Here is a 14358-nt window from a genome sequence, read left to right as displayed (position 1 = left end):
CACACACACACACACACACACTGCTGACTGAAATGGAAAAACATGATTGTTTTCTGAACCCCAGTTGTTACTGTCTGTCGGTAATGTGTTGTGGTGAAACGATGGTCTGGGTTTCTTCTGAAGCGATCTGAGGGGAAAACCTTCCAGAAGGAAATGAGCAGCTCAGCTCTTATGAAAGAAATCTGACTGCAAAAAACTGGCAAATTACAGTCGGATCAGCTTGGGTTGTTGTGAGGAAATCTGGTGAATAAACTCGCAAATAAGAAAAAGGATCAAGTTCAGTTGACTTCTGAGGAAGTCTGAGTCAGTCTTTGGCATCGACTGTATGCCAGACATTCATACGGCCTCTGCACATCAACATGCTTTTATTACCTCTGAAATGTACAATAACATAAATAAGATTGGATTTTAATCACACCTGGACGTTGCAACTTCCCCGTGCAAGTCTCATCGTACGTTTATCAAAATGTGCACATTTCCACCCAAGGAATTTAGTGGCAGTATATCAGCGGGTATAGAGTGGCCAGATGGGAACCGTGAGGTTCCCGGTTCGATCCCTGTGGGTTCCCCCAGAGTTAGTGTCGAAGTGTCCTTGAGCAAGGCTCTGAACCCATTTAGACCTGAGGCCGATTCTAAAAACGCCTCCCAAAACCTGACCGAAGGGTTTCTGAAAACCTTCGTAATCAAATTCTTACTAAAAAAAATCACACCTGTGTGAAGTGAGGGGCGCTAATATATTAAAGTCTAACACATGTTGCTATTAATTAATCCTGGCGGGCAGTGGGTTGAAGGGATAGTTCCGAATTTTTTAACGTAAGCTGTATGCAATACTTGCCATTAGTATAGTTGGGCATGTTTTGGCTCCAGGCTTGGGCCGTGATTTGATTAATGTGAGATGGCAGCGGGCTGTTTTTTTTATCCCCCCCTGAAACCAGGAAGACGAGCAGCACAGCTCCATGTGCCAGAGCGGATCCCACGGCTGCTGAACCTCATCTAAAATATTCTGATTAGCCGTCAACCCAAAACCTGAGCTCAGGTCTCGTCTCGTCTCGTCCTCCGTTGAGGTTCCCCTCGTTTTCTGGCCCGACGGTTGACGGGAGCAAAACGGCTTGTTATTCCATTAACCCATTTAGACCTGAGGACGATTCTACAAATGTCTTCTAAATCCTGACAGTTTTCTGATAAACCCCATGTTTATCAGAAAACTGTAATTGGCCGCCGACCCCCATCTCAAAATATGTTGTTCCAGGGACCCCCCAGAAGCAAAGATTTGAGTTAGAAACGTATATATATATATTCAAAGATTTGCAGCATATTTTCATGATTTTTCAAAAATAGCAGATCTACAAGCTCATAGCACTCGGTGCCACGCTATGAGCTTGTAGATCTGCTATTTTTCAATAGCTAAAGTATGGGGAGGCATACTATGGTCCGACGGAGCATTGGTTCGATATGCGTCCGCACCTCGGACTAGCGCCTGCTCCCGTGCTTGCGGTTATGGTTAGGTTAGGGGTTGGGGTATCGGATCAATGAATCGTCGGACCAAACACATGTACCCAAAGTATGACATAATGCTAAAAACACCAAGAGGGGTTAACCCTTAACCCGTCCTGAACGGGTTAAGACCTGGAACGCATCTGTGTGCCACCTCGTAGGGTTAAACCACTTGAACCATTATTAACCATCTGTGTGCCACCTCGTAGGGTTAAACCACTTGAACCATTATTAACCATCTGTGTGCCACCTAGTAGGGTTAAACCACTTGAACCATTATTAACCATCTGTGTGCCACCTCGTAGGGTTAAACCACTTGAACCATTATTAACCATCTGTGTGCCACCTAGTAGGGTTAAACCACTTGAACCATTATTAACCATCTGTGTGCCACCTAGTAGGGTTACACCACTTGAACCATTATTAACCATACAGTATGTGTGCCACCTCGTAGGGTTAAACCACTTGAACCATTATTAACCATCTGTGTGCCACCTAGTAGGGTTAAACCACTTGAACCATTATTAACCATCTGTGTGCCACCTCGTAGGGTTAAACCACTTGAACCATTATTAACCATCTGTGTGCCACCTAGTAGGGTTAAACCACTTGAACCATTATTAACCATCTGTGTGCCACCTAGTAGGGTTACACCACTTGAACCATTATTAACCATCTGTGTGCCACCTCGTAGGGTTAAACCACTTGAACCATTATTAACCATCTGTGTGCCACCTAGTAGGGTTAAACCACTTGAACCATTATTAACCATCTGTGTGCCACCTCGTAGGGTTAAACCACTTGAACCATTATTAACCATCTGTGTGCCACCTAGTAGGGTTAAACCACTTGAACCATTATTAACCATCTGTGTGCCACCTAGTAGGGTTAAACCACTTGAACCATTATTAACCATCTGTGTGCCACCTAGTAGGTTACACCACTTGAACCATTATTAACCATCTGTGTGCCACCTCGTAGGGTTAAACCACTTGAACCATTATTTGAAACTGTAGCTTTTGAAAAATCGTTGAAACGTGGTGCAAATCTTTGAATATATATTCTTTCACAACAAACGTTTTTTTAACTCATCATGGATTGCATTTTTATAGCGCTTTTCTATGCACTACGTGCTTACTCAAAGCGCTTTACAATGGTCCATTCATTCACACATTGGGAGGTGAAGAGGTGAACAGTCGACGCCAGCGTCCTCACTTCACACATTCACACACCAACGGTGGCGATCGCTGGAGGCAGTGTAGGGTTCAGTGTCTTGCTCAAGGACACTTCGACATGTGGACAGGAGGAGGAGCTGGGATTCGAACTCCCGACCCATGGATCATTGGACGACCCGCTCTACCTCCTGAGCCACAGCCGCCCAAACTCTTATCTTTTGCTTCTGGGGAGAGGGGGGTCCACGGAACAGCATATGTTCAGGTGGGGGTCCATGGAACAACATATGTTCAGGTGGGGTCCATGGAACAACATATGTTCAGGTGGGGTCCACGGAACAACATATGTTCAGGTGGGGGTCCACGGAACAACATATGTTCAGGTGGGGTCCATGGAACAACATATGTTCAGGTGGGGGTCCACGGAACAACATATGTTCAGGTGGGGGTCCATGGAACAACATATGTTCAGGTGGGGGTCCACGGAACAACATATGTTCAGGTGGGGGTCCATGGAACAGCATATGTTCAGGTGGGGGTCCACGGAACAACATATGTTCAGGTGGGGTCCATGGAACAGCATATGTTCAGGTGGGGTCCACAGAACAACATATGTTCAGGTGGGGTCCATGGAACAACATATGTTCAGGTGGGGGTTCCTGGAACAGCATATGTTCAGGTGGGGGTCCACGGAACAACATATGTTCAGGTGGGGGTCGAACGTTCGCTCAGAAAGAATATATATTCAAAGACTTGCGTCACATTTTCACAATTTAAAAAAAATAGCAGATCTACAGGCTCATAGATCTGCTATTTTTCAATAGCTAAAGTTTAAAGTAATGCTTTAAACACCAAAAGGGGTTCCCGAAGGTCCAGAGGGTGACGGGGTGGATATTACTGGCAGGTTTTTTTGGTCTGTCTGTCTGTCTGTCTGTCTGTCTGTCTGTCTGTCTGTCGCTCTGCACCTGTCTGTCTGTCTGTCTGTCTGTCTGTCTGTCTGTCTGTCTGTCTGTCTGTCTATCTGACAAAGCCACAGGAATTCATCTTTCTTTTTCTGCAAGTCTTTGACTCTCATGATTAGGGTTGAGTAACTAACCGCTGCTCTTACTGTACACACACACAGCCGCTGGCAAATGTAATTCACCCCCCCTCCTTCCCAAGGACTTCAGGTGTGTGTGACATGCACGCACACATGCACACACACATGCACGCACACATGCACACACACACACACACACATGTGCGCGCACACAGATATATCTTGCGGGACAAAGGCTTCTCTGATGCTGTGTGGATCTTAGAATGGCATCCATTCCTACTCCGAGAAACACAGAGAGAACAGTTGACTCATCCTGGGATAAACAACAACCTTCAGCAATCCCGTTCCCTGCAACCGTGCGTGTGCGTGTGCGTGTGTGTGTGTGTGTGTGTGTGTGTGTGTGTGTGTGTGTGTGTGTGTGTGTGTGTGTGTGTGTGTGTGTGTGTGTGTGTGTTGGACACTCATCCTGTCTCATCAGGTTCCTTGGAAGCCCCCCCCCCCCCCTCCCCACACACACACGCACACTCGTCAGGGGGGGCATGAAGTCACCGTAGCTTCTTACAGGAAACTCACACTCGTGCAAATGGTCTTGTTTGCTTGGTTTTGGTTTTGAGAGATTTAGAGAGAGAGATTTGTTTCTGATGGCGATCGTGTGTGCGTGCGTGTGTTTGTGTGTGTGTGTATGTATTTTAAAAGGGGGGCTTTTTTTGTAAAATCCAAGCCTACAGTATCTTTAGATATTTAAAAACCAAGGTTAGTTTACCAGTGAATAGCAACATGCCTTTTCACTGCATCACCCCCCAAACCAATCTGTTCTAAAAGGCAGTGTTAATGGATTTCGAGGCACATTAGTAATAAAACAAATGTTTAGATCTTCATTCCATTGATGCAGGCATGTACTCAATGTTTCAAACACACAGGCCTGAGACCATGGGGAGTGACCTATGGGGAGTGACCATAGTGACCTATGGGGAGTGACCATAGTGACCTATGGGGAGTGACCATAGTGACCTATGGGGAGTGACCATAGTGACCTATGGGGAGTGACCATAGTGACCTATGGGGTGGTGCATGAGACAAGATACTTGTCACAGTATTCATGGATTAATTCAGGCCAATTCCTAATGCACGATTTGTTAATGTGTGCAGTTTTCTACAATGTATGCATATCACCGATTTAAATATTTCAGACCATTGGATTTAGGGAAGATATTTCTGAATATGGAGTTTACTTCTGAACATATTGCTAGTTTCACCGCTTCAAAATGCTCCAATCTTAAGGATAATCAAAAATAGCCAATCTACAAGCTCTCTGCGCAACATGATTACATATGGAATCCAAATGACTGATACCAGGCCCACAACCATGAGTATTGAGTTGCAACTAACCCTTCAGACTATGTGTTTTAAAGTAAGTCTCCCATTGGCTTAGAGGCAGCCAATCATCTTTTTGAGACCTTCTTACCTTGTGTTGGTGTTTCACAAATGCAGTGAGAAAATCTGAATGCGTGTGTTCGTCTACCCACAAATGCAGTGAGAAAATCTGAATGCGTGTGTTCGTCTACCCACAAATGCAGTGAGAAAATCTGAATGCGTGTGTTCGTCTACCCACAAATGCAGTGAGAAAATCTGAATGCGTGTGTTCGTCTACCCACAAATGCAGTGAGAAAATCTGAATGCGTGTGTTCGTCTACCCACAAATGCAGTGAGAAAATCTGAATGCGTGTGTTCGTCTACCCACAAATGCAGTGAGAAAATCTGAATGCGTGTGTTCGTCTACCCACAAATGCAGTGAGAAAATCTGAATGCGTGTGTTCGTCTACCCACAAATGCAGTGAGAAAATCTGAATGCGTGTGTTCGTCTACCCACAAATGCAGTGAGAAAATCTGAATGCGTGTGTTCGTCCACCCACAAATGCAGTGAGAAAATCTGAATGCGTGTGTTCGTCTACCCACAAATGCAGCGGCAACAACTGACACGCAGAGTTGAGGATTTACAAATGTTATTTTAGGATAAATGCACACACAAATCTAATATTGTTTTTGTAAAAATACAAAACACATTTGTAAATCATGGAAACACATTAGTAAATCGTGGAATATTAACAATACATTTGTGAAAATTATCATAACAATGCGTGACGTTTGTCTCAACATGGTTCAACAGTTAAAAATGCGTGTTTTGGTCTACTCACAAATGCAGATTTACAATTCACAGTCAGAATTGAGGATTTACAAATGGTATTTTAGAATAAATGCGCACACAAATATAATATTGTTTTTGTGTGTGTGTGTGTGTGTGTGTGTGTGTCCAGGTCGTATCCTGGACCTGAAGACTGGTACAGTGAAGAAAGAGGGCCAACAATCGTCCATGAGGATGTGTATGGGTTCTAGACGATCCTTCATCTGTCGCATGAGGTATGTCGTTTAACCCATTCAGGACAGGGGAACCCCTTTTGGTGTTTTAAGCATTATGTTATACTTTAGCTATTGAAAAATAGCAGATCTACAAGCTCGTAGCGTGGCACTCTGTAGATCTGTACAACATATGTGCAAATGTTTGAACATATATTCTTTCACAGCGAAAGTTTTTAACTCAAATCTTTGCTTCTGGCGAAGTCCCTGGAACAACATATTTTGAGATGGGGGTCCGCGGCCAAATACATCTTATTATGGGGGTCATTGACATGAAATGGTTTGAGAAGCTGTCCTTTTGGAACAAATGTGCTTTAATGTACCCTGTACTGTTTGCATCTCATTGTCTAATAAAATCAATCAATCAATCAAAAACCACTGACATAGAAACATAGGTTTAACTGTCATGATTTAGAAGACATTTGTAGAATCAGTTCTCAGGTCTAAACGGGTTAACCACTAGTGGTCATCATGAGGTACATTATTTAACGGGCGTCACTGTTCCATACTGTGAGCTTGTAGATCTGCTTTTTTCCAGAGCGCAAGCTTCCAAGCATAATACAATGACTTTTTGTTCTACTGGATCTCTTCTCCACTAGTCCTCCCCGACATTTAGTTCTACTGGATCTCTTCTCCACTAGTCCCTCCCTGACATTTAGTTCTACTGGATCTCTTCTCCACTAGTCCCTCCCTAACATTTAGTTCTACTGGATCTCTTCTCCACTAGTCCCTCCCTGACATTTAGTTCTACTGGATCTCTTATCCACTAGTCCCTCCCTAACATTTAGTTCTACTGGATCTCTTCTCCACTAGTCCCTCCCTAACATTTAGTTCTATTGGATCTCTTCTCCACTAGTCCCTCCCTAACATTTAGTTCTACTGGATCGCTTCTCCACTAGTCCCTCCCTAACATTTAGTTCTACTGGATCTCTTCTCCACTAGTCAGTGGTCACACCCTGACATTTAGTTCTACTGGATCTCTTCTCCACTAGTCAGTGGTCACACCCTGACATTTAGTTCTACTGGATCTCTTCTCCACTAGTCCTCCCCGACATTTAGTTATACTGGATCTCTTCTCCACTAGCCCCTCCCTAACATTTAGTTCTACTGGATCTCTTCTCCACTAGTCCCTCCCTAACATGTAGTTCTACTGGATCTCTTCTCCACTAGTCCCTCCCTAACATGTAGTTCTACTGGATCTCTTCTCCACTAGTCCCTCCCTAACATTTAGTTCTACTGGATCTCTTCTCCACTAGTCCTCCCCGACATTTAGTTCTACTGGATCTCTTCTCCACTAGCCCCTCCCTGACATTTAGTTCTACTGGATCTCTTCTCCACTAGTCCCTCCCTAACATTTAGTTCTACTGAATCTCTTCTCCACTAGCCCCTCCCCGACATTTAGTTCTACTGGATCTCTTCTCCACTAGTCCCTCCCTAACATTTAGTTCTACTGGAGCACAGAATGTTCCAAAAACAAGTGACAGTCTGTTTGGGGGTCCTTGACATGAAATAGTTTGAGACCTGCTGATATAGAAACAGGGAAAAGGGTTTTTCAGAAAACTGACTCATGATATAGAAGACTATAGATTAAAGAATCTGGTCTCAGGTCTTGATGGGTGGTTAAGCTGTCAGACACAATCAGACAAACCAAAGACCCTTGACGTGTTTTGAATTCATGTCGGCTGTGTTTGGAGATCCGGGGAGGTATGAGGTAATCCCTCAACGCCATAACACAATTCTGACAGGTAAACATGTTTAAATGTAGACAGTGCATCTTATGTAAGGAGAGAGAGAGAGAGAGAGAGAGAGAGAGATGTAAAGAAAGCACAGAATGTTCCAAAAACAAGTGACATGTTTTGAAGTGTGTTCTACTTAGCAGCCTATATGTAATTATTATAATATCCACAGTTCCACACACAGATGTTTCTGGAATAGAAATTCTTATGTGATTGATTGGAATGATGGGGAAGTGATTCAGTCATCCTACTATAAGCGCCACGTCTCTGTGTGCGTGCGTACGTACGTGTGTGTGTGTGTGTGCGGTTGTAATGCACGTAACTCGAGAACCGTTTGCCCCACCGACTTCGAAATCACCACAAAAGGCTCTGGTCAGGCTCTGCTAGTGGACCTAATGAGCCTAAAAAGTTCTGCAAGCCGGACACGATGCTCTCTAATGGGCATCATTTAGAATTCCATCGAATTAGGGCTGTGCGATTATGAAATTATGACCTATATCCGACCTCCGATTATTTGAAAGGTCATAATCTGCAGATACCGCATTTTTATGGCCGATACGGCTGATTCCGATTATGCTACCGATTATATCGTGCATCCCTAATGGAATAGATACTGGGGTTGTATCTGGGGATATTGGGTTGGGTTCATCCACCACACATCTGGCCATTGGATATAAACAAATGTCAAGCTCCATTATTATTTTTTTCATTTGAGCCACAGACCACCATTTGATGACATTTAGCCTCTCAGACCCAAAACTAAAGAATATTTTATCGTTGGATGGCATATTTTCCATGCTGTATATACCATTAGGAGAGATAACAGGCAAACGTTGATCAAAATAACAATTGTTCTACATTCTCTAATTGTATAGACTTCTTGTAAATAAGTAATGGGGATGTTTAACAATAATTTAACTCTTTAGAGTGTAACATGTACACTCTCAAGAGTTAAAGATCTATAAGGGTCCATGGTAAGGCTATGGTCTTATAGATCTATAAGGGTCCATGGTAAGGCTATGGTCTTATAGATCTATAAGGGTCCATGGTAAGGCTATGGTCTTATAGATCTATAAGGGTCCATGGTAAGGCTATGGTCTTATAGATCTATAAGGGTCCATGGTAAGGCTATGGTCTTATAGATCTATAAGGGTCCATGGTAAGGCTATGGTCTTATAGATCTATAAGGGTCCATGGTAAGGCTATGGTCTTATAGATCTATAAGGGTCCATGGTAAGGCTATGGTCTTATAGATCTATAAGGGTCCATGGTAAGGCTATGGTCTTATAGATCTATAAGGGTCCATGGTAAGGCTATGGTCTTATAGATCTATAAGGGTCCATGGTAAGGCTATGGTCTTATAGATCTATAAGGGTCCATGGTAAGGCTATGGTCTTATAGATCTATAAGGGTCCATGGTAAGGCTATGGTCTTATAGATCTATAAGGGTCCATGGTAAGGCTATGGTCTTATAGATCTATAAGGGTCCATGGTAAGGCTATGGTCTTATAGATCTATAAGGGTCCATGGTAAGGCTATGGTCTTATAGATCTATAAGGGTCCATGGTAAGGCTATGGTCTTATAGATCTATAAGGGTCCATGGTAAGGCTATGGTCTTATAGATCTATAAGGGTCCATGGTAAGGCTATGGTCTTATAGATCTATAAGGGTCCATGGTAAGGCTATGGTCTTATAGATCTATAAGGGTCCATGGTAAGGCTATGGTCTTATAGATCTATAAGGGTCCATGGTAAGGCTATGGTCTTATAGATCTATAAGGGTCCATGGTAAGGCTATGGTCTTATAGATCTATAAGGGTCCATGGTAAGGCTATGGTCTTATAGATCTATAAGGGTCCATGGTAAGGCTATGGTCTTATAGATCTATAAGGGTCCATGGTAAGGCTATGGTCTTATAGATCTATAAGGGTCCATGGTAAGGCTATGGTCTTATAGATCTATAAGGGTCCATGGTAAGGCTATGGTCTTATAGATCTATAAGGGTCCATGGTAAGGCTATGGTCTTATAGATCTATAAGGGTCCATGGTAAGGCTATGGTTTCATAGAGACACTTAATTAAATCAGGGGTTCCCAACCTTTCTATTTCCACGAAGCAGTAAACATTGCCATCCTTATCGACCTTCTAGCGGCACAGCAGAGCAGGCTGGGGCAACTTTCTGTTATCGCCTAACAACTTTTAACGAAAAGAAAATAATATTCTCTGTTGCTGTTAGCTTCACTATCTGTTTGTGTTGTGTTACACACGGGGAGGCCAACACTGGCACACGACGCCTAGAAATAATACCTAAAGGCGTGTTGCCAGAAACTTTTGACATATTCTCATTTCCTCTATACAAATAGAAAGGAGAAAGTGAAAGCCACAGACAGTGAAGGCGTTGCAAAGAGCTGAGATGATAGGCAGCTGAAAAGAAGGATTTTGTACTGTAATGTTAGGAGTTTAATCTGATCTGCTAGATTGAGCGTTTCTCAACCTCTCTTCCGTACGATGCCCTTTAGAACCCGGACGACTGTGACAAACCTTCACACGCACCAGGAAACCTTCGTATCGCTGCGCGCAATCATCCAGGATATGATTTACACCTGTTTTTAAGAAAATGTGTGTGTGTGTGTGTGTGTGTGTGTGTGTGTGTGTGTGTGTGTGTGTGTGTGTGTGTGTGTGTGTGTGTGTGTGTGTGTGTGTGCGTGTGCGTGCGTGCGTGCGTGCGTGCGTGTGTGTGCATGTGCGTGTGCCCATGACCCATTTCACAGCGAGTGACTGAAGCCATATGCTTCAGTGTTCCGACATGACAGCATGCATATTTCAACTCCCCCCTGGGATACCGTTAGATGATTGATGTTTCCATATGAATACCACCAGAGATAATTACACATGATAGCTCCATATACTGTACATATATATGAATCCGAAGCAGAGATAATTTGAGGTCCGCCACATATATTCCAATAATCATTGTCGTCTGCTAGAGCATAGGCTCTCTGCATGCACGCAACCGTGCGTGTGTGTCTGGTCTCATGCACGCCACCGTGCGTGTGTGTGTGTGTCCGGTCTCTCATGCACGCCACCGTGCACGTGTGGCCTTTGTCCTTCCTGCAGTCCCTGCATCGTTACATGCATGATCGCATGCCATGCACACACGCACGCACGCACGCACGCACGCACGCACGCACGCACGCACGCACGCACGCACGCACGCACGCACGCACGCACACAAACACATTTTAACCATTTATTTATGTCCACACAATAGCACCTATAGCCCAGCTCTGAGATGTTATGTAGAAGTGGTTGGTATTTTATGACCGTGGTCATGAAGGCTTCATCTAGGCCAGGGGTGCCCAAAAGGTAGATTGCGATCTACCAGTAGATCACAAGGGCTGTGCAGGTAGATCACATTACATGCCCCTAAAACAATATATGTAATTTAAATTTTGCCACTTGAATTAAGGTGACTTGATTGACATTTAGAAGGGCCTGTCAGCTCAAACCCACAATGTATTACTTTGTTTTGAAGATTGTTGTGCACAAACGTCAGTAGCATTACAAAGTTATATACTGTGGAGCAAGGAAACAGCAAGACAGGAGACCTTGGGTGCGTCAAGGTAGTTTACTCACTTTCCACATACAAATTTCAGCAATGCGATCTGAAATTTTTTTTGGTGGGTAGATCTTGTTGCATCATAGTCATTTTGAAAGTGGCTCTCAAGTCAAAAAAGTGTGCCTGCCATTGAGAATGCATTGGGCGTTTAAGTTAAATAACTCCGAAACTATAAATCATTTCAAATTAAAAAGTTCCAGCATGTGTCTCCACAGTAAGCTGAATTATAAAAAGTGTGAATGGAGTTTCTAGGTGAAAGTGCTTTTTTGACGTGCCAATATCTGCCATTTGGACCCTATTCCAAAGCCCCCCCAGGTACATTATATATTTAAACTATTTTCAGCAATGGTACACTTGTTTTTTCAGTGGGTAGATCTTGTTGAGCTGGTCATTTTGAAAGTAGATCTCACGTCATAAATGTGTGGGCACCCCTGCTCTAGGCTATGGTCAAAGGTGCAGGCTATCTCTAATACAGACACTTCTCTGGACTCTTCATCAACCACAACAATATCTGGCGTATTAGCTGTCAGAGGTATCTGAGTTATCACCAGGGGTGAAAGTGGGCCGGGACGGTCCGGAGCTCCGACCCGGTAAGACCTGACCCCCCCGGAGCGCACCGGAGCTATCAAAATACTATATTAAAGGAGCATGCAGTGATTTGTAAAAAAAGCCCGGTCCACCCCGGTAACAAGATGTGCACATGCACATGCTCTACAGTGGGGGAAGTACAACAGACCAACAGCACGTGCACCAAGGCCCGCCCCACTCGATAATGATTGGAGGAAGGCCCCTCTCATCCTGATTGGATGAAGGCTTTGCCACCCAAAGCCCAAACCGAAACTAGGGTTTTTTGACCCCAGGGGCTCACTGGGGACAGGGAGGAACTCCTTATATGGTCAGCACACTTTATAGTAGGGAGGATTATCCAAAAAATAAGAAGAAATAAGTCATATTTGAATTAAGTGAAATCACTGAATATACCTTTAAATAACCTGCCACTGTGCCCACAAACGCATGTCCAAGAGGAAAACAATCAAAACATTATATACTAACATCAGAATCGGGCAGATTATCACACACAAGTGTTATTAGTTTTCTTAATGAAGTGCTTCTGTGTAACAGTGTGTTTATGTCTGTCAGCGATGCGATCCGTTGTTATTAATCCACCACCACCATACGCACGGACTGGAGAGAGGAGACTCAGGAAAGTGTTTCTCTCCCTTCGGATCGCATGACTTTGCGTCGATGTGCAGGGAGTACCAGTTCACTTTGCAGGTTGACAATCCGGTATAGAGCGGATACGGAAACGGACGTTTATCTGCCTAAGATATGCGTGCATATGACCAGATATAGTAGGCGGGCTCTACGACAAATTAAATTCCACCAACGTTCAAAACAGTTTCTGGTTGGCTGACAGACGGACACAGCAAAAATACTTATTTCTGATTGGTTCAGAACGAAAAAAATAAAAAGCACAGGAAATAATGAAAATAACGCCGGCAACTTTTGTTGAAGCCACTCAGAAGAATGCGATTAAACAAATAATTTAAGCAAAATGGCAATGGAACGAACAATAGCTGAACTGTTTAAGAGAAAAGATAGAGTTGAACAAGCTGATAATGTAGTTAAAGAAAAAGTTAGAAAAACAACGCCAGGGGATGAAGATGCAGAGCAAATTGAGCCCATAGAGTGGCTTGAGACTGAGAGTGAGACAGATGGAGGAGGCAGAGACCTAGCCTGGATAATAAGCCAGCAGAGACCCTGCAAGTACTGACAGCAGGAGCAGATCCAGTATCAAGCACATGTAATAATAATAATAACTAGAAATATTGTTCCTGAAGAAACAATGTCGGGTTGCAATCCAAAGGATTGTAGGCCTACTAGAAATAGTACTTTGTAGTCAAGGTACCCCAAAAAATGTACTACAGTATGTTCTGCTCCATTCTCAACATATTTTGGTTTCCAAAAACAGTAATTTATTGTAAGTAAACACAAACAGTAAAAAGCTGTTTAACACCATGGAGGCCCAGGGCGGAGATCTCCGTCAAGTTCAAGTTCATGGTCAAGTGCCCAAGGCGGAGATTGATAAATAGGACGGAGATTAATGATATCAAAACCGATCGCATCGCTCCACAGCCTAGGAGCGCTTGTTGCCCAATCCTCGATGACGCGCAAGAGTGACACGTCATCGAAAATGTTCCCTGCCTGTTTAGCTGACGAAAACAAAAATCTTAAAACGTTCATAACTCCCGATCTAAATCATCCCGTCTAATTCTGAAAAAAGATCCTTTGTTTGACGGCCTTCCGCGGTCCAGTCGCTAGTCGCGATAGATTTATTCTTACCTCCCGTTGTTGTCTTCAGAAGAAGACGTTGCACATTGCAAGAGACAATTGGACTAATGATTTGTAATACCTGTTGTGTTTGTATTGTGTTATAGGTTAGGTATACTGTGCCAAAATGCAGTTTTCTAGGCATTTAAGGGGTATTGGGGGGTTTGACCCCCCACATTTTTTTCGCAGACGCTAATTTCTGGGAAGCTCCTGCAAGAACTGAAAGCCACTTTCACCCCTGGTTATCACAGAGTTGGAACATGGATGGAATGACCCTGGGATGTTTGTACATTCTCACTGAAGAATCAAGATGCATGATATTTTGATGTCCTTTGCTATGAGTTCCACTATTCTATCATGGCGTGCTATGCACATTCCTTTGTATGCATAACATCGATTCAAGATGTGTGACACACACACACACACACACACACACACACACACACACACACACACACACACACACACACACACACACACACACACATGTGAACCCCCATGTCTCTCCTGAAAAAGAACATCTGAATTTAGTTTTTTGTTTATTTCACCTGGG

At 43.5% G+C, this 14358-nt stretch overlaps 1 protein-coding gene across 2 annotated transcripts in view; it reads left to right on the top strand.

The window, feature by feature from the left end:
* Positions 1 to 14358, top strand: part of arnt2 (aryl-hydrocarbon receptor nuclear translocator 2) — an 88803-nt gene that overhangs the window by 26134 nt on the left and 48311 nt on the right. For both annotated transcript variants that reach the window (XM_079496680.1, XM_079496679.1), the window contains exon 6: positions 6021 to 6123. In XM_079496680.1, the coding sequence (XP_079352806.1) occupies positions 6021 to 6123 (103 nt within the window). The remainder of the gene's footprint in view (positions 1 to 6020; positions 6124 to 14358) is intronic.

Source organism: Electrona antarctica, assembly GCF_951216825.1.
Source record: "Electrona antarctica genome assembly, chromosome: 3".
Lineage (NCBI taxonomy): Eukaryota > Metazoa > Chordata > Actinopteri > Myctophiformes > Myctophidae > Electrona > Electrona antarctica.
The sequence above is the reverse complement of the archived record's forward strand: the minus strand, read 5'-3'. Positions and strand labels throughout refer to the sequence as shown.